Here is a 20954-nt window from a genome sequence, read left to right on the forward strand (position 1 = left end):
GGACATTAACATTACACAAGTTGGAAAACGCAAATTCAACAATGAGTGGTTTGGGAGGAATCAGTGCCTGCAAAGTAATCACTAGCCTGCTATTCAATGGAGCCTGAGTGTGGTCCAAGTCTGTGTTTAAGGGTCTCTTTTCCAAGCTTAAAAGGATAAACATTAAACAGCATGGGCTAGAAAAGTTTGAATACATCGGCCATGCTGTCAGCCACGTTCAAAACAACTGGAAACTCGGACCTGGGAAATCTCAGACTTAAGTGCGTTCAAGACAACTGGGAACTCTGGGGGAAAAAACGAGCTCTGACTGGAAAAGTACGTTTTGAACGGTCATCTAACTCGGAATTCCAAGTCGGGAACTTGGGCCATGATTCGTCCTGAGTTCCCAGCTGTCTTGAAAGCACCATACATCCACAGAATGCCAGACTTTGATGAAGTTTGATGACAAAATGTTCTTATTTGTGCTGCATAAATGATGGAATAGGCCAGGTAGATATGTACACTGTAGCTAAGTAAGTAATACTAAGTGTATGTTGTGTAGTAAGCTGTTAGTAGCCCATATGTCTCACCCTAATAATTTGGTCCCTTTCCCCCTCATAACTTAGCCTATTGTTCTAAATTGGTGGTGCACATGTAGCCTATAGCCTGTTTTAGAGAAATGTAATCATTGAATATTGTAAGAGCTTTCATTGTTTGCTTATATGCCCCCTTTATTTATCCTACAGTTCTGAACTAGGTGTATACTGAATGAACAGCCCATGTTCTGAATTCTACATTTTAAAAGTGCAAATAGTTATATTGACTACGTCCTTCCTAGCTTGCCGGGGCGGCAGGGTAGCCTAGTGGTTAGAGCGTTGGACTAGTAACCGGAAGGTTGCGAGTTCAAATCCCGAGCTTAAAAGGTACAAATCTGTCGTTCTGCCCCCGAACAGGCTAACTAACTGTTCCTAGGCCGTCATTGAAAATAAGAATTTGTTCTTAACTGATTTGCCTAGTAAAATAAAATGTAAAAAATAATGTCTTACTCAAAATGATGAATTTCCTCTTACCCGCTTATGCCATAGTTTGTACATCTCTATTGTCAGTAGAAACCACATTTGTTTAAGTAAGTCAGCCATATGTTTTTTTCAAAGGCAGTAAATGAGGCTATATGAACTGTTTCGCTGCCAGACAAGCCTCCGCTGATAGCCAGGTGTAGCAGTTGTAAGGATTCACTCCATTGTGCTGAATAGAAAGCTCTGCTGTTGGGACAGCTTTATGTAGTCCCTAACAAAGTTTGTGGGCACCGTTTGTCACCATTATAGTGCAATTAACGTATTGTTTAGTGTTCTGTTGTGTAGTGGCTTTGCTGGCATGCATCTAAAACATTTTTTTGTTTTGCCCCACTAAGATTTACATGCTAAAATCGTCTATTGTGTGTGTGCTATTTTGCCTTATGGAATTTTGGGTGTGATAAAGAGTGTTGGCAAGACAGCAGAAACAGACAGTCAAACCACATACGTCAGACCACTTATGAGAATGATTCAGTTCCCAGTAATTGGGGTGCAGGAAACGCCCAACTGACTCCAGATCCCTTTGCCTACCTGTCAGTCCCACACCTTAGCCTTTGTGCGGGTGTGAAATGCCTGGTGCATGTTTAAAGGAGTCCCCCAGATGGGTTGTCGCCACTATTTCAACGTCATTTCCTGTCCTAGAAATGCAAGTTTAGGTTCCACCTCCGAAGAATGACGAAGGCTACTTATACATTTTCACGAATTGGGTGTGGGAATTTCCATGTGGAGTTGATAAACATGAACAAATAGGGCACAGACAGCTGTCAGTGTAGCTAGCTAGCATGCTAACCTTATCTAGCGAGCTAATGTTAATTAACTGTTGATGATTTTTTTTATTATTACACCGTATTCAAAAGATTAACTAGCTGGCTCTGGCTGGATCTGGAGCTAGATTTGTCATATGCATTGACTTAGGGAAAATGTTTCCACAGATTGAAACCACTGGCATATCTTTGCCATCTATTGTTATGTCCAAAGTTTTTTGTCATCTTCCATAAATTGCAGACAAATCTGCCATACAAATAGTTAGAAAGAATAAGATGAAGCTCTGGTAATATGGATAACTATTGAAAGATAGCTCATATGCGTTTTTCTACATTGTAATGGACACAGTGGTTCTCACAGGGGAAGTGAAATGATAGGCTACAATGACTTTGCTCATGATCATGCAAGCAGCACATTACATTTGACTTTTCCCCACACTTTGTTGTGTTACAGCCTGAATATTTTTTTTTAATTAAATGTTTTAAAAAATGTCACTGCCCAACACACAAGACCCCATAATGTCAAAGTGAAATAATTTTTTCAAACTTTTTACAAATTAATTTAAAAAAAACTGAAATATCACATTTACGTAAGTATTCAGACACTTTACTCAGTACTTTGTTGAAGCACCTTTGGCAGTGATTACAGCCTTTAGTCTTCTTGGGTATGATGCTACAAGCTTGGCACACCTGTATTTGGGGAGTTTCTCCCATTCTTCTCTGCAGATCCTCTCAAGCTCTGTCAGGTTGGATGGGGAACGTCGCGGCACAGCTACTTTCAGGTCTCTCCAGAGATGCTCGGTCGGGTTCAAGTCCGGGCTCTGGCTGGGCCACTCACTGACATTCAGAGACTTGTCCCAAGCCACTCCTACGTTGTCTTGGCTGTGTGCTTAGGGTCATTGTCCTGTTGGAAGATGAACCTCAGTCTGAGGTCCTGAGAGCTCTGGAGCAGGTTTCAAGGATCTCTCTGTACTTTGCTCTGTTCATCTTTCCCTCAATCCTGACTAGTCTCCCAGTCCCTGCCACTGAAAAACATCCCCACAGCATGATGCTGCCACCACCATGCTTCACTGTAGGGATGATGCCAGGTTTCCTACAGAAGTGACGCTTGGCATTAAGGCCAAAGAGTTCAATCTTGGTTTCATAATACCAGATAATCTTGTTTCTCATGGTCTGAGGGTCCTTTAGGTGCCCTTTGGTAAACTCCAGTGGGCTGTCATGTGCCTTTTACTGAGGAGTGGGTTCCATCTGGCCACTCTACCATAAAGGCCTGATTGGTGGAGTGCTGCAGAGATGATTGTCCTCATGGAAGGTTCTCCCATCTCCACAGAGGAACTCTGGAGCTCTGTCAGAGTGACCATTGGGTTATTGGTCACCTCCATGACCAAGGCCCTTCTACCCTGATTGCTCAGTTTAGCTGGGCGGCCAGCTCTAGGAAGAGTCTTGGTGGTTCCAAACTTCTTCCATTAAAGAATGATGAAGGCCACTGTGTTCTTGGGGACCTTCAATGCTGCAGAAATGTTTTGGTACCCTTCCCCACATCTGTGCCTCGACACAATCCTGTCTCGGGGGCCCTACGGACAATTCCTTTGACCTCACGGCTTAGTTTTTGCTCTGACATGCACTGTCAACACTGGGACCTTATATAGACAGATGTGTGTCTTTCCAAATCATGTCCAATCAATTAAATTTAACACAGATGGACTCCAATCAAGTTGTGGAAACATCTCAAGGATGATCAATGGAAACAGGATGCACCTGAGCTCAATTTCGAGTCTCATAGCAAAGGCTCTGAATACTTATTTAAATATTACAGTACAGTTTATTCAAAGATATTTCTGTTTTTGATTTTGAATCAAATTAGCAAAAATTTCAAAAAACCTGTTTTTCCTTTGTAATTATGTTGTTTTGTGTGTAGATTGATGAAGAAGTACATGTATTTAATCCATTTTAGAAGAAGGCTGTAATGTAACAACATATGGAAAAAGGGAAGGTGACTGAATACTTTCCGAATTTACTGTGTGTTGACAAATACAGGCTGAAAATAAATTATGTCAGGATTTACTCTATACTACTACACTAAACAACAATATAAACACAACAAGTGTTGGACACATGTTTCATGAGCTGAAATAAAATATCCTAGTTTATTTCGCTCAAATTATGTGCACACATTTTCACACATTTATTACATCACTGTTCGCTACACTCGCATTAACATCTGCTAACCATGTGTATGTGACAAATAAATTTGATTTGATTCTCCTTTGCCAAGATAATACATCCAACTGATGCTGTGGCATATCAAGAAGCTGATTAAACAGCATGATCATTACACAGGTGCACATTGTGCTGGGGACAATATAAGGTCACTCTAAAATATGCAGTTTTGTCACACAACACACTGCCACAGATGTCTCAAGTTTTGAGGGAACTTGTAATTGACATACTGACTGCAGGAAGGTCCACCAGAGCTGTTGCCAGAGAAGTGAATGTTAATTTCTCTACCATAAGCCACCTCCATTGTTGTTTTAGAGAATTTGGCAGTACGTGCAGCCGGCCTCACAACCCTAGACCACGTGTATGGCGTTGTGTGGGCAAGCGGTTTGCTGATGTCAACATTGTGAACAGAGTGCCCCATGGTGGCGAGATCCTGAGGCCCATTGTTGTGCCATTCATCCGCCACCATCACCTAATGTTTCATCTTGATAATACACAGCCCCATGTTGCAAGGAGCTGTACTTTATTCCTGGAAGCTGAAAATGTCCCAGTTCTTCCATGGCCTGAAGACTCACCAGACATGTTATCCTTTGAGCATGTTTGGGACGCTCTGGATCGACGTGTACGACAGCGTGTTCCAGTTCCCGCCGATATCCAGCAACTTCACACAGCCATTGAAGAGGAGTGGGACAACATTCCACAGGCCATAATCAACAGCCTGATCAACTCTATGCGAAGAAGATGTGTCACGCTGCATGAGGCAAATGGTGGTCACACCATAAACTGACTGGTTTTCTGATCCACGCCTCTACCTTTCTTGGGGTGATTGTGGAGGCCAGGTCATCTGATGCAGCACTCCATCACTCTCCTTCTTGGTAAAATAGCCCTTACACAGCCTGGAGGTGTGTTGGGTCATTGTCCTGTTGAAAAACAAATGATAGTCCCACTAAGCGCAAACCAGATAGGAAGGTGTATCGCTGCAGAATGTTGTGGTAGCCATGCTGGTTAAGTGTGCCTTGAACCCCCACACCATCACACCTCCTCCTTCATGCTTCACAGTGGGAACCAGACATCCAGACTGGCGGTTGGAACCAAAAATCTCAAATTTGGACTCATCAAACCAAAGGACAGATTTCCACCAGTCTAATGTCCATTGCTCGTGTTTCTTGGCCCAAGCAAGTCTCTTCTTATTATTGGTGTTCTTTAGTAGTGGTTTCTTTGCAGCAATTTGACCACAAAGGCTTTATTCATGGAGTATCCTCTGAACAGTTGATGTTGAGATGTGTCTGTTACTTGAACTCTGTAGCATTTATTTGACCTGCAATCTGAGGTGCAGTCAACTCTAATGAATTTATCTTCTGCAACAGAGGTAACTCTGGGTCTTCCTTTCCTATGGCGGTCCTCATGAGAGCCAGTTTCATCATAGCGCTTGATGGTTATTGTGACTGCACTTGAAGAAACTTTTTAAGTTCTTGAAATGTTCCATATTGACTGACCTTCATGTCTTAAAGTAATGATTGACTGCCGCTTCTCTTAGCTTATTTGAGCTGTTCTTGCCATAACACGGACTTAGCCCTATTTGGAAATAGACCATCTTCTGTATACACCCCTACCTTGTCACAACACAACTGATTGGCTCAAATGCATTAAGAAGGAAAGACTTTTAACAAGGCACACCTGTTAATTGAAATGTATTCCAGGTGACTACCTCGCGAAGATGGTTGAGAGAATGCCAAGCGTGTGCAAAGCTGTCAAGACAAAGGGTGGCTACTTTGAAGATTCTCAAATATAAAATATATTTGGATTTGTTAAACACTTTGGTTACTACATATTTATTATATTTTTATTTCACCTTTATTTAACCGGGTAGGCTAGTTGAGAACAAGTTCTCATTTACAACTGCGACCTGGCCAAGATAAAGCAATGCAGTGTGACACAAACAACAACAACAGAGTTGCACATGGAATAAACAAACATACAGTCAATAATACAATAGATAAAGTATATATAAAGTGTGTTCAAATTATAAGGATAAGGGATGTAAGGCAATAAATAAGCCATAGTGGAGAAATAATTACAAAGGACTGGAGTGATGATAGACAGAGAGCCTATCTCTCTCTCTCTCTCTCTCTCTGTGTCTCTGTGTATGTACAACTAACTGGAAGCCTACTGCAATCTGAACTGTAGATACATGTGAGCACGAGGTGGTCGTCATCGGACCCTCCCCCTGCGTGTCCACAGACTAGTCTGCACTCTAGCAAACACTCCCACTTCAAACAACACTCTGGCAGTAATAGCACGGATCCCTCCTTCTGTCCCCACACGCAAATTCCATTTTCACACCGGCTGCCTACTCCAGGCATGGCTGACGGCTGTACCCAGTCATGGCACTGCGACATTACACCCTCGACTTCAACCTCTCAGCGCCAGGTAAATGACACACACCGTGGCTACGAACGGTTGCAGCAATACAGGACATGGTGGTCATAAGCTATCATTTCCCTTTGCGCATGTACTGTATGCTAGCTAACGTTAGCTAGCTAACTAATCGTTGTCAATACGCGCAGTCTGTCCAATATATACTAATCATACAATTATGATATGCACGATTAGTGCTTTTTTCGCGGAGGACGTAGCTAATGACGTGCTGAGTAATATTGATCTCGTTAAATGTCGTCCGCTATCTTGATGGCATAATTCCAAATCAGACATTGCTGGTTGCCAGCAACATGACTGGCATGCGGGTAATATGACCTTTTGTGCAGTTGCTAGCTAGCTAGGTTAGCAAAGGCATCTCATCTGTCTGCGTGATTGGTTTTAATGGACAGGCACGCTTTACTAGCTAACAAGTTAGCATATCAATGTTAGCATAACTTATTGATGAGGCTATAGCCATCTCAAGTTGGTCACACTTTTAAAAAATTCATAAGGTCCCAGTGGCCAATTATCAGTCTGATATCGATAGTATATGCACTCAAAATAGCATCCAAGCAGAATTTTGCCGGTTAAATTAGCTAGGCTATTGCCATTTATTTTTAGCATTTGCTTCTACACCTGCATTGCTTGCTGTTTGGGGTTTTAGGCTGGGTTTCTGTACAGCACTTTGAGATATCAGCTGATGTAAGAAGGGCTATATCAATGAATTTAATTTGTTGCTGCATAGCCAACTGTCTAACGTTAAGGTACACAGACAAGACATGAAGAACATAGTTATCTAGCTTATTATTTGACATTTCTGGTGGTTGTTACAAGGTAGCTACAGTTTGTGTGTGCAGTAAGTGCAACCCTGTCTCTCCTTTAGCTAGCTAGATATCACCTTAACAGGCTTAATTTATTTACCATTTTTAATGGTGATTCTGTCTGAAACAGGAATTTCAAACATGGTGTATGGTGTTGTGTTAATTATTGTGTTGTCACCCTAGAAATGCCTCTCCCTTTTCTGTTCAGCAGACTGTCCAACGACTGTGCATGGGCTGCAGTCTATATTTCAAGAACAGGAAATGACAGAGACTGTCCATGACACTGAGGGACATGGATATCTTGCTACCTTCATTGGCAAGAATGGCAGGTAGGCACCAGTTCCATAAACATTATTATTAGTAATTATTTATGTCCTTAACAACATATTTTGTAGAACGAATCTAATGTTCATGAATTAGGCCTAGTTTGTGTTCGCTTTTCAAAAACCCGAAGTGCTACATTAAAAACATAAAATATTTGTTTTTACATTTCAAATGTATCCTTTATTTAACTAGGCAAGTCAGTTAATTAAGAACAAATTCTTATTTACAATGACGGCCTACCCAGCCAAACCTGGACGACGCTGGGCCAATTGTGTGCTGCCCTATGGGACTCTCAATCACGGCTTGTGATACAGCCTTGATTTCAAACCAGGGTCTGTGGTAATGCTTCTTGCACTGAGATGCCTTAGGCTCCCGAGTGGCTAGGGGTCTATCTTGAGAATAATAATAAGAACGAGTAATACAGCACATGAGACACATAACACACTATGAAGACAGTCAGGCAAGACCGATTCAGCAAGGTATGGTGCTTTAGGTACACTTTAAAAGCATCTACAGTAGGCACATCCATAGCACCCTTACATACTGTACAATACATTTTGTATTCATTAAGGATCCCCATTACCTGCTGCCAAGGCAACAGCTACTCTTCCTGGGGTCCTCAGGTCACTACTCTACTACCACATATCTACAATACAAAATCCATGTGTGTGTGTGTTTGTCTCTTTACAGTCCCCTCTGTTCCATAAGGTGTATTTAAAAAAAATATGTTTTGTAAATCTGATTCTACTGCTTGCGTCAGTTACCTGATGTGGAATAGAGTTCCATGTAGCCATGGCTCTATATAGTAGTACTGTGCACCTCCAATAGTCTGTTCTGCACTTAGGTATTCTGGTGGCATGTCTTGTGGGGTATGCATTGGTGTCTGAGCTGTGTTCTAGTAGTTTAAACAGACAGCTCGGTGAATTCAGCGTGTCAATGCTTCTTACAAAAACAGTAGTGAAGCCAATCTCTCCTCTACTTTGAGCCATGAGAGATTGACATGTATATTATTGTTAGCTCTGTGTACATTTTAAGGGTCAGCCGTGCTGCCTTGTTCTGAGCCAATTGAGCAAAGTCCTTCTTTGTGGCACCTGACCACACGACTGAACAGTAGTCCAGGTGCAACAAAACTAGGGCCTGTAGTAGAGGTCGACCGATTAGTCGGAATGGACGAATAATTAGGGCCGATTTCAAGTTTTCATAACAATCGGAAATCTGTATTTTTGGACACAGATTTGGCCGATTTTGTTTTATTTTTTCATTTTTTTACACCTTTATTTAACAAGGCAAGTCAGTTAAGAACACATTCTTACTTTCAATGACGGCCTAGGAATGGTGGGTTCTGCCTCGGGCAGAACGACAGATTTTTACCTTGTCAGCTCGGGGGATTCAATCTTGCAACCTTACAGTTAACTAGTCCAACACTCTAACTACCTGCCTCTCATTGCACTCCACGAGGAGACTGCCTGTTACGTGAATGCAGTAAGCCAAGGTAAGTTGCTAGCTAGCATTAAACTTCGTTTTTTATAAGATATCTTAATCACTAGTTAACTACACATGGTTGATGATATTACTAGTTTATCTAGCGTGTCCTGCGTTGCATATAATCGATGCGGTGCGTATCGTTGCTCCAATGTGTACCTAATCATAAACATCAATGCCTTTCTTAAAATCAATACACAGAAGTATATATTTTTAAACCTGCATATTTAGCTAAAAGAAATCCAGGTTAGCAGGCAATATTAACCAGGTGAAATTGTCACTTCTCTTGCTTTCATTGCACGCAGAGTCAGTGTATATGCAACAGTTTGGGCTGCCTAATTTGCCAAAATTTTACGTAATTATGACTTAACATTGAAGGTTGTGCAATGTAACAGAAATATTTAGACTTATGGATGCCACCCATTAGATAAAATACGGAATGGTTCCGTATTTCACTGAAAGAATAAACGTTTTGTTTTCGAGATGATAGTTTCCGGATTCGACCATATTAATAGGCTTGTGTAACCAACGTGAAATGGCTAGCTAGTTAGCTGGGTGCGCGCTAATAGCGTTTCAAACGTCACTCACTCTGAGACTTGGAGTGGTTGTTCCCCTTGCTCTGCAAGGGCCGCGGCTTTTGTGGAGCGATGGGTAACGCTGCTTCGAGGGTGGCTGTTGTCGATGTGTTCCTGGTTCGAGCCCAGGCAGGGGCGAGGAGAGGGACGGAAGCTATACTGTTACACTGGCAATACTAAAGTTCCTATAAGAACATCCAATAGTCAAAGGTTAATGAAATATAAATGGTATAGAGAGAAATAGTCCTATAATTCCTATAATAACTACAACCTAAAACTTCTTACCTGGGAATATAAGACTCATGTTAAAAGTAACCACCAGCTTTCATATGTTATCATGTTCTGCGCAAGGAACTTAAACGTTAGCTTTCTTACATGGCACATATTGCACTTTTACTTTCTTCTCCAACACTTTGTTTTTGCATTATTTAAACCAAATTGAACATGTTTCATTATTTATTTGAGGCTAAATTGATTTTATTGATGTATTATAATAAGTGTTCATTCAGTGTTGTTGTAAATGTCATTATAAAAATAAAAATAAATGTGTCCGATTAATCGGTATCGGCCTTTATTGGTCCTCCAATAATCGGTATCGGCCTTTATTGGTCCTCCAATAATCGGTATCGGCGTTGAAAAATCATAATCGGTCGACCTCTAGCCTGTAGGACCTGCCTTGTTGATAGTGTTGTTAAGGTAGATCAGCACTTTATTACAAAACTACTACAAAACTTATTGTATGACCTCTTATACACTATATTAGGCCCAGCCTTTGGAACTTTGGTTTCGTTAGATATTGCTACTATAAGGTGATCACTACATCCGATGGATTTGGATACTGTTTTAAAGCAGATTTCTGTAGAATTAGTGACGATGTAATCAATACATGTTGATTTCATTCCTGTGCTGTTTTTTGTAAATACCCTGGTAGGTTGACTGATAACATTTGGTATCTATTAGGATCCCCGTAGCATCAGCTACTCTTCCTGGGGTCTATGTCAAATATGGAATAATACATAGTACAGAACATTATTAGTCAAGAGTGAAACACATACATTTAAAATGTCACACACAGCCTACATATCAGTATATACACAAAATATCTAGGTCTAATGCATAGTACAGTGCAAATTACAATACAATAAATATAAAATGGCTGTCTCTTCAGTCGCCTTCGTTCCATTGTTAATCTGAGTTACCGGGGGTGGCAGAGTTCCATGTAGTCATGGCTCTATTCTGGACCTGGGGACTGTGAAGAGACCTCTGGTTGCACGTCTTGTGTTGTGCCGATTAGTGTCTGAACTGTGTGCCAACTGCTTGAACAGACAGTTCTGTACCTTCAACACATCAATAGTGATGCAGTCAAACTCTCCTCAACTTTGAGCCAGGAAAGACTGACATTTTACCTCCGTGTACGTCGAAGTGCAATACGTGCTTCTTGATGGGCACATGCCTATCCGTAACCGGAAGAAGCAGTTTCATAAATACCTCAGCGTCCGGATGTCCCTCATTACACACATCGGACCAACAAATATTTTTCACATCTTCGACTTAGGTACAATTGCAAAACCTTTATGTTCATTTATACACCATTTTAGGTCCAATCTTTGGAACTTAGTTTTTATTCTAATTATGGCTATTATATTATCACTACATCTGATGGGTGTCCATACTGCTTTAGAGAAGATTTCTGCAACATTAGTAAAGATGTGATCAATACACGTGGATAATTTAGTTCCTGTTCTGTTTGTAACTACCCTGGTAGGTTGACTGATTCACACATATAGTCCAAATACTGACATTTAGCACTGGTCTATAACAACTTCCTACGAGAATAGGCTTTAGGTGAGGCAGATGAACCTGTAGCCATATTGCTTCCGCATCATCTGACATGAGATCCTTGCTACCGTCAGTCTCTTAAGCAGTTCGCTATGTTGGAGATAATCCTGGAACCCCTGCGGTTAGGGTGAATCCCATCTCTTTTAAAGAGTGTTGGTTGCTCTCACAGGAAGTCAAAAATTGTCACTAAAGGAGACATTTCTGTTTTTGGAGAGCTTCAGGAACTCGTTTAGGGCAGCTACGTGGCTGTAACGCTCCGAATCCCTTCTATAGCATGGCAGGGGGCCAGAGATGACTGTCCTCTTCCCTGTGCAAAGAAGGGTGTTCAAGAGAATGTTGTCGTCCTTCTTCAGTTCCTCAGATTTCTGAAAGCATGAACCAGGGTGCAGGCACTGGTTACAGTTTGATGTTTCTTCTGGAGTGGGCAGCTTGATTAAAGCCAGTCAACATTTAGGTTGCCCAGAAAATATACCTCTCTGTTTATCACATACATTATCAAGCATTTCTCACATATTATCCAGATACTGACTGTTAGCACTTGGTGGTCTATAGCAGCTTCCCACAAGAATGGGCTTTAGGTGAGACAGGTGAGCCTGTAGCCATATTACTTCAACAGTATTTAACATGAGATCCTACCTAAGCTTAACACCGCCCCCCATTGACATTTCTGTCTTTTCTGTAGATGTTATAACTAGGGTTGCACATTTTGGGGAATATTCAGAGGTGGAAACCTTCCGTGGGAATTAACAGGAATATATGGGAAATAACGGAAATGTATGTACATTAATATTAATACCATTTATGTGTTGATGTCTTTTGCATTGGATATATTTACCATTTCATATGGAGACAGAAACATAAACCTTTTACCTTATCATAAGTAGACATAATTGCAAATGATTAAATCCTTCCAATAGAAATAAAACTATTTAGTTACGAATGTAACTTTAATTAAATGAGTTGACTCTTCACATGGGATGATTTCACTGAACAACGAAAGAAAGGGAATATTGAATGATCCCCACTGATCCATTGCATCTCCCAAAAACGTTTTCAACATACATCTGTAAAATGATAACCAAACCTTCAGTTTCTGGACTGTCTTCCTCTCAGGCTTCCATGTCTTCTCCCTGGACCTCCTCAATGTCCACTTCTTGAACATCAGACTCCGAGGCCTCATCTTCACTATCACTTTTCAATCTGGTTGATGATGGCTCGCTGTCAGGCTCAAAAAGCCTCAAATTTGCCCGGATGGCCAAAACATTTTCAGCCCTTGTATTAGTCAGCCTATTGCGTCCTTTGGTGTGTGTACCAGTGTGTGTACCAGATCAATGTGGCGCTATATACAGGGAGTACCAGTACCAGAACAATGTGGCGCTATATACAGGGAGTACCAGTACCAGATCAATGTGGAGCTATATACAGGGAGTACCAGTACCAGATCAATGTGAAGCTATATACAGGGAGTACCAGTACCAGATAAATGTGGAGCTATATACAGGGAGTACCAGTACCAGATCAAGGTGGAGCTACATACAGGGAGTACCAGATCAATGTAGAGCTATATACAGGGAGTACCAGATCAATGTGGAGCTATATACAGGGAGTACCAGATCAATGTGGAGCTATATACAGGGAGTACCAGATCAATGTAGAGCTATATACAGGGAGTACCAGATCAATGTAGAGCTATATACAGGGAGTACCAGATCAATGTGGAGCTACATACAGGGAGTACCAGTACCAGATCAATGTGGAGCTACATACAGGGATTACCAGTACCAGATCAATGTGGAGCTATATACAGGGAGTACCAGATCAATGTGGAGCTATATACAGGGAGTACCAGATCAATGTAGAGCTATATACAGGGAGTACCAGATCAATGTGGAGCTACATACAGGGAGTACCAGATCAATGTGGAGTTATATATAGGGAGTACCAGATCAATGTGGAGCTATATACAGGGAGTACCAGATCAATGTAGAGCTATATACAGGGAGTACCAGATCAATGTGGAGCTATATACAGGGAGTACCAGTACCAGATCAATGTGGAGCTATATACAGGGAGTACCAGTACCAGATCAATGTGGAGTTATATACAGGGAGTACCAGATCAATGTGGAGCTATATACAGGGAGTACCAGATCAATGTAGAGCTATATACAGGGAGTACCAGTACCAGATCAATGTGGAGCTATATACAGGGAGTACCAGATCAATGTGGAGTTATAAACAAGGAGTACCAGATCAATGTGGAGCTATATACAGGGAGTACCAGATCAATGTGGAGCTATATACAGGGAGTAGCAGATCAATGTGGAGCTATATACAGGGAGTACCAGATCAATGTGGAGCTATATACAGGGAGTACCAGATCAATGTGGAGCTACATACAGGGAGTACCAGATCAATGTGGAGCTACATACAGGGATTACCAGATCAATGTAGAGCTATATACAGGGAGTACCAGATCAATGTGGAGCTACATACAGGGAGTACCAGATCAATGTGGAGCTATATACAGGGAGTACCAGATCAATGTGGAGCTACATACAGGGAGTACCAGATCAATGTGGAGTTATATACAGGGAGTACCAGATCAATGTGGAGCTACATACAGGGAGTACCAGATCAATATGGAGTTATATACAGGGAGTACCAGATCAATGTAGAGCTATATACAGGGAGTACCAGATCAATGTGGAGCTATATACAGGGAGTACCAGATCAATGTAGAGCTATATACAGGGAGTACCAGATCAATGTGGAGCTACATACAGGGAGTACCAGATCAATGTAGAGCTATATACAGGGAGTACCAGATCAATGTGGAGCTACATACAGGGAGTACCAGATCAATGTGGAGTTATATACAGGGAGTACCAGATCAATGTAGAGCTATATACAGGGAGTACCAGATCAATGTGGAGCTATATACAGGGAGTACCAGATCAATGTGGAGTTATATACAGGGAGTACCAGATCAATGTAGAGCGGTATACAGGGAGTACCAGATCAATGTGGAGCTATATACAGGGAGTACCAGATCAATATGGATCTATATACAGGGAGTACCAGATCAATGTGGAGCTATATACAGGGAGTACCAGATCAATGTGCAGAGGTACTTGAGGTTGATATGTACTGGAAGGCAGGGTAAAGTGACTAGGCAAATTATGTGTGTTTTGTGTTGTAAATGTGTGTGTATGTAGTGTTTGAATGTGTGAGGTTGTCAAGGTTTATGCAAAACAAATGTAGACAGAAGTTGCAAACACTGTAGCTAGCCCAAACACTAGCTTGTTCTTAACGGACTTGCCTAGTTAAATAAAGTTAAATTACATTTAAAACAATGCCCTGACTGGCTAATAAAAACCCCAGGTGTGTTCCAGTGGTCAGACAACCGGCCAAACAATGGTCTTCCTAAAAGGTAAGTGTTTTATTGGTACCACAATGGCTCACGTTCAAATGAACGCTTAGCTCTTTAGTGGCTTTGTTTATCGGATGTAAGGGCTTTGGCGCTTGTTTTGTGTGTGTGTGTGGTGACTAGTAAACACTGGCGGTTGGCCATTGTGTGGGCCTAAGCCTGCAGGAATATACCCGCAGCAACACCACACATTTTGGGTAGAAATGCTCAACCTTCAGCTGCCCATTGGCTCTCCACTGAGCTTTCATAAAGCTTAGGTCAATAGGCAACAACCTGTCATGCCATGGCTCTCCTCATGAGCTTTGTGTTGAAGGAGAGCGAAGTGAGAGAGAAGTTATAGCCTAGATTCAATTCTATGTTTCTCTCAATTTAACTCTGTGCTTCTTTCTCTGTTTCTGTATGTCTCTCTTTTCAGGTTGGTTATTCTGCGTGTGACCGCCCATGGCCTGCTTACCATTGATCTGCAGTGTTGTGAAGGAGATGACATTGTACAAGTAGAGAATGTAGGTGATGAGAGAAACTTGTCTTCACAATAGACCTGCTTGCATACATACATAAAACAATAACACAAATACAAAAAAACAACAAAAGATCATATTTAACAGACCTTCAGAATACCCTAAGTAAGAAATATTTCCATTAATTAGATTCACTTGGATGTGTTGCTGTGTTTCTCACATGCGCCGAATACGACTTGTGTGGACTTCACAGTGAAATGATTGCTTACAAACCTTTCCAACATGTGGTCTCGTAGGCCTTTGGACTATTTGACATTTAGGATATTTTGCTTAATGTAGCATTAGAATATGCAAAATAACAAATACGGTATTCAATTTTTCTCTCAGCTTTTGAATACACTGGAAGAGAAGCTGAGAAGTCTCCTACATGGAAACATTAAGAGGGTCAAGAGGTAAAGCCTCGTGGTGGATGATCTTACAGTAGTGGCCTTGTGTGTTGACTATCTTGTGACTGGACACAAGCTGTAGTGTGAAACGATTACCCTATAACCCTCTGTCAATATCTCCATGATGGCATCATGACCATATGTACCATGTCCCACCTTCCCCAGGCTCCCAGCTCTGACACGAGGTGCAGCTGTTGATCGATACTGGCCCACAGCAGACGGCAGACTGGTGGAGTATGACATAGATCGGGTTGTATACGATGAGGACTCTGCATACCAGAACATAAAGATCATGCACTCACAGCAGTTTGGCAATATCCTGATCCTCAATGGGGATGTTAGTAAGTAAAATACAGCATTCCTACAGGCCTTCATTTGAGATAATATTGTTATGAATTATTCCTCACCTGCTGGTACTGTATATTGTAGTAATTATGTTATTTACTTTACTTATTTAAGTCACTTGTTGTTCAACTTATTTTTCACTTCTGAAAACTGAATCTAATAAGATGAACATTTGCCTGGGTTTCAGTCACGGCATGTGGCTTACTTATCTAATGATAATGTAATATGATTATATAGCAGATCTGTCAGAGTGAAGGGGCCTACTGTAATGTGATTATATAGCAGGTCTGTCAGAGTGAAGGGGCCTACTGTAATGTGATTATATAGCAGGTCTGTCAGAGTGAAGGGGCCTACTGTAATGTGATTATATAGCAGGTCTGTCAGAGTGAAGGGGCCTACTGTAATGTGATTATATAGCAGGTCTGTCAGAGTGAAGGGGCCTACTGTAATGTGATTATATGGCAGGTCTGTCAGAGTGAAGGGGCCTACTGTAATGTGATTATATGGCAGGTCTGTCAGAGTGAAGGGGCCTACTGTAATGTGATTATATAGCAGGTCTGTCAGAGTGAAGGGGCCTACTGTAATGTGATTATATAGCAGGTCTGTCAGAGTGAAGGGGCCTACTGTAATGTGATTATATAGCAGGTCTGTCAGAGTGAAGGGGCCTACTGTAATGTGATTATATGACAGATCTGTCAGAGTGAAGGGGCCTACTGTAATGTGATTATATGACAGATCTGTCAGAGTGAAGGGGCCTACTGTAATGTGATTATATGACAGATCTGGCAGAGAGTGACCTGCCCTACACCCAGGCCATCATGGGCAGAGGGCAGGAGAACTATACAGGAAAGGAGGTGCTGATCTTAGGAGGCGGCGATGGAGGAATCCTCGCTGAGGCCGTCAAACTCAAGCCAAAGATGATCACCATGGTGGAGATATCCTTTCAGGACCCTGCTTTTCACTTCGCTCTGTGCTCAGTTAACATATTGCTTCAGGGATTTGCACCAGCATAATATTTTAACACTGACCTCTTATGAGCATTTGTTTTGAGACTTTGCCCGGTAGGATTATCTGGTCTGTCATCTGTCTTCCCCTGTGCCTGGTTTGTAATGCCTTGACAAAGTGTTTACATCGACCAAATGGTGATTGATGGGTGTAGAACACACATGAGGAAGGCATGTGGAAGTGTTCTGGACAACCTGAAGGGAGAATGTTACCAGGTGAGCAGGACAGTGCTATCCACTGCACCTCTCCTTAGTTGAGATGGAACGTTTGTCATTTGCCCACTGCTCTGAATAGATTTGCTCTGCTCTCTGTAGTCTTGTATGTTACTACATGGGGTTTCCATAACGACATTTCCCTGAACCTCCGTCTGTTTCATCTGTTCTTGTCTCATTCCAGGTGTTGGTAGAGGACTGCGTTCCTGTTCTTAAAAAATATGTTGAGGAAGGGAAGACGTTTGATTACGTCATCAATGACCTCACAGCGGTCCCCATCTCCACAGCGCCGGAGGAGGGTGAGTGACAAATGCTTTCTCATGGGGTCTTCTTGGACATTCTGTTCTAACGGTGTATGCAATGATGAATACTGGTAGGGCTCTTGTAAAGACGCACCGCCTTGTACCACATTGCAAAGACTCTGATTTTAGGATGTGGATAGTGTAATCTTAACCAGTTTCGTGGATCGGGGCTTGTATGAAACACTTGCATGATTGGTTGAACGATGGTTTACTCTGTCTCAGACTCTACATGGGAGTTCCTACAGCTTATCTTGGATCTCTCAATAAAAGTACTGCGTCCTACTGGGAAGTACTTCACACAGGTGAGACCCATATTCACTGAGTGCTCCATACAGTCACCCCACCCTTGTGTGGAATTCAGCTCATATTGAGATCACCATCCCTACACATGATTAACTTATATGTCTGTCCCGTATGTGATGTTTTATTTTTTATTATTTTTACATTTTTGTCCCCTAATTGCTGTCTGGTCCATGTTTTAACTCCGTGTCATCAGGGTAATAGTGCCAATCTGACTGAGACACTGGCTCTTTATGAGGAGCAGCTGGGAAGGCTCTCATGTCCTGTAGACTTCTCCAAGGAGGTGGTGTGTGTGCCCTCTTATATGGAACTGTATCCTTCAAGAAAAGAGTCTTGCACTTAAGAGTCTTGGTTACTTGTTGTTTACATGGCATTTTCCTTAATGAGCTGACTCAGGTGGGTTTTCTACACCGTTTGGAAGAAGTAAAGAGCCCTCCCCCGGTCTCCTCCATACGCTGCCTGCCGGAATGTGAAAACTGTCCACCCCCCATTGTCCGCCGTCGCACTGAGGGGAGAGATGACCCCCCCCCCCCATTTCTACTCACACTGTTTTATTATCCTTCCATGTCCAACTCTCTCTTAAACCCTTTTTACATCTTAGTTGTATCATTTTATGTCCAAACTTACAAGAGATTGTATTTCTGTTAGTTGGATATTTTGAATTGGGCTGTTGTTTTTGCGTGTGCCCTCCAGGGAGCGCTGTGAGGCTGACCGTGTAGGGCTGCTGCCACTGGTCTAGGGTTTAGACTTCTCTGACTGTAGCCTGGTTCCAGAACAGTCTAGGGTTTAGACTTCTGACTATATTCTGGTTCCAGAACTGTCTAGGTTTTAGACGTCTCTGACTGTAGCCTGGTTCCAGGACTGTCTAGGGTTTAGACGTCTCTGACTATATTCTGGTTCCAGAACTGTCTAGGGTTTAGACTTCTCTGACTGTAGCCTGGTTCCAGGACTGTCTAGGGTTTAGACTTCTCTGACTGTAGCCTGGTTCCAGGACTGTCTAGGGTTTAGACTTCTCTGACTATATTCTGGTTCCAGAACTGTCTAGGTTTTAGACGTCTCTGACTGTAGCCTGGTTCCAGGACTGTCTAGGGTTTAGATGTCTCTGACTATATTCTGGTTCCAGAACTGTCTAGGGTTTAGACTTCTCTGACTGTAGCCTGGTTCCAGGACTGTCTAGGGTTTAGACTTCTCTGACTGTAGCCTGGTTCCAGGACTGTCTAGGGTTTAGACTTCTGACTATAGCCTGGTTCCAGAACTGTCTAGGTTTTAGACGTCTCTGACTATAGCCTGGTTCCAGAACTGTCTAGGGTTTAGACTTCTCTGACTATAGCCTGGTTCCAGACCTGTCTAGGGTTTAGAATTCTCTGACTATAGCCTGGTTCCAGACCTGTCTAGGGTTTAGACGTCTCTGACTATAGCCTGGTTCCAGACATGTCTAGGGTTTAGACGTCTCTGACTATAGCCTGGTTCCAGAGGTCTAAACGCTCTGACTAGATCTGGTTCCAGACCTGTCAGGGTTTAGACGTCTCTGACTATAGCCTGGTTCCAGACCTGTCTAGGGTTTAGACGTCTCTGACTATAGCCTGGTTCCAGACCTGTCTAGGGTTTAGACTTATCTGACTGTTGTGTAGTTGTCATGCCATACAGGTTAAATGTTTTATACATGGCAGGGCAACAATTCTCAGAGGAGTTGGCTAAATATCATATAGGTCTGGGACCAGGCTATAGTCAGAGGTCTAAAGCCTAGACAGATCTGGGACCAGGCTATAGTCAGGGGTCTAAAGCCTAGACAGATCTGGGACCAGGCTATAGTCAGAGGTCTAAAGCCTAGACAGATCTGGGACCAGGCTATAGTCAGAGGTCTAAAGCCTAGACAGATCTGGGACCAGGCTATAGTCAGAGGTCTAAAGCCTAGACAGATCTGGGACCAGGCTATAGTCAGAGGTCTAAAGCCTAGACAGATCTGGGACCAGGCTATAGTCAGAGGTCTAAAGCCTAGACAGATCTGGGACCAGTATTTAAACACTCTTGGTACACCTGCCCCTTCAGGGTGTTGTTACTTTTCAAATTGGACTGAAAACAGCACCAACAGGCTTTTGGGTTCTGATTGTGTGATAGGATATGTGCTCGCCGTACTTTCAAATGAATGTCTGTCTGTGCGTTTGATTGTTTTTCTTCTTTTGTTGTAGCTAACTGGCTTGAGTGTGATTTGATTCCCAGTCCTTTCCAAGTGTGACCCTGGCCATTGAAGCTGAAGTGTCCACATGTGTTTTTAAAAGGGAAAAAGGTTTCTTGCTTGTACTGCTTTAATGTGAATTGTGTTTTTATTATTTAGCACCTTTTTAGTTTCTCCTGCTGGATCTTATTTTACATATTCAGTTTAGAATTTTTCTCTATGTTTGTTTGGTGCATGTGCTGGAAATGTAAATATTTGTATTGAATGTAGCTTCCCATATACACAGTGCAACTTCATGCCTTTGATCAATATTGTGGTGCGTTGTTAAATGTATTTATTTGATATTATTTCACCAAATGCTGTTTTATCCAAAATACCTTTTTGTTCAGCAGTGACTACCTGCTATTAAAAATGAGTTGGAGAAGAAAATGTTTTTCTTTTGCTTGATTCAGAGGAGTATATCAGATATCTTAGCTAGCAGTCACAACTGACAGACAATTTGGGTGTTTCTACTGAAAGTACAGAATCATACCAATCCAAACTCAATACAGATGTTCTTGCATTTCCTTTTGTAATTCATTCTACCATGAGCAATGTTGACTTCAATAAACCTTCCCCTTTGTTAACACGAACTTCAATCATTTGATTACCCTGCTCCTGATGTGCACGGATGCTGTAACAATGTGTCCTTAGTTCTTTATTCAAGGTGTAGAGGACCCATCAAGTCATCTACCAACCACATGATGTACTCCTATGTTGTAAGCAGACACTCTTATCCAGAATGAC

The 20954-nt window shown here is 42.0% G+C and overlaps 1 protein-coding gene across 3 annotated transcripts; it reads left to right on the forward strand.

Moving 5' to 3' along the window:
- The first annotated feature begins 6280 nt into the window (after positions 1-6280).
- Positions 6281-19461, forward strand: LOC115101397 (spermine synthase-like). Of its 3 annotated transcripts, none has more exons than XM_029620855.2 (11): positions 6281-6466; positions 7484-7604; positions 15340-15427; positions 15770-15834; positions 15994-16169; positions 16954-17108; positions 17304-17393; positions 17575-17689; positions 17915-17994; positions 18189-18304; positions 18389-19461. In XM_029620855.2, the coding sequence occupies exons 1-11, from the start codon at positions 6421-6423 to the stop codon at positions 18417-18419; spliced, it is 1083 nt and encodes a 360-aa protein (XP_029476715.1). In that variant the 5' UTR covers positions 6281-6420; the 3' UTR covers positions 18420-19461. The 3 variants fall into 3 exon arrangements, with proteins under 3 accessions (XP_029476715.1, XP_029476716.1, XP_029476717.1); XM_029620856.2 differs by having other exon boundaries at positions 7487-7604; XM_029620857.2 differs by lacking the exon at positions 6281-6466 and adding an exon at positions 6613-6780 and having other exon boundaries at positions 7487-7604.
- Positions 19462-20954: the final 1493 nt, after the last annotated feature.

This window comes from Oncorhynchus nerka, linkage group LG19 (assembly GCF_034236695.1).
Source record: "Oncorhynchus nerka isolate Pitt River linkage group LG19, Oner_Uvic_2.0, whole genome shotgun sequence".
NCBI lineage: Eukaryota > Metazoa > Chordata > Actinopteri > Salmoniformes > Salmonidae > Oncorhynchus > Oncorhynchus nerka.

Excerpts from the sequence above, each read along its gene's own strand:
- LOC115101397 (XM_029620855.2), top strand. The coding sequence starts at position 6,421 with ATGGCACTGCGACATTACACCCTCGACTTCAACCTCTCAGCGCCAG. Across the intron at positions 6,467-7,483 it reads CTTCAACCTCTCAGCGCCAG|CAGACTGTCCAACGACTGTG; the intron begins GTAAATGACACA and ends TTTTCTGTTCAG. Across the intron at positions 17,109-17,303 it reads AGATGATCACCATGGTGGAG|ATCGACCAAATGGTGATTGA; the intron begins ATATCCTTTCAG and ends CAAAGTGTTTAC.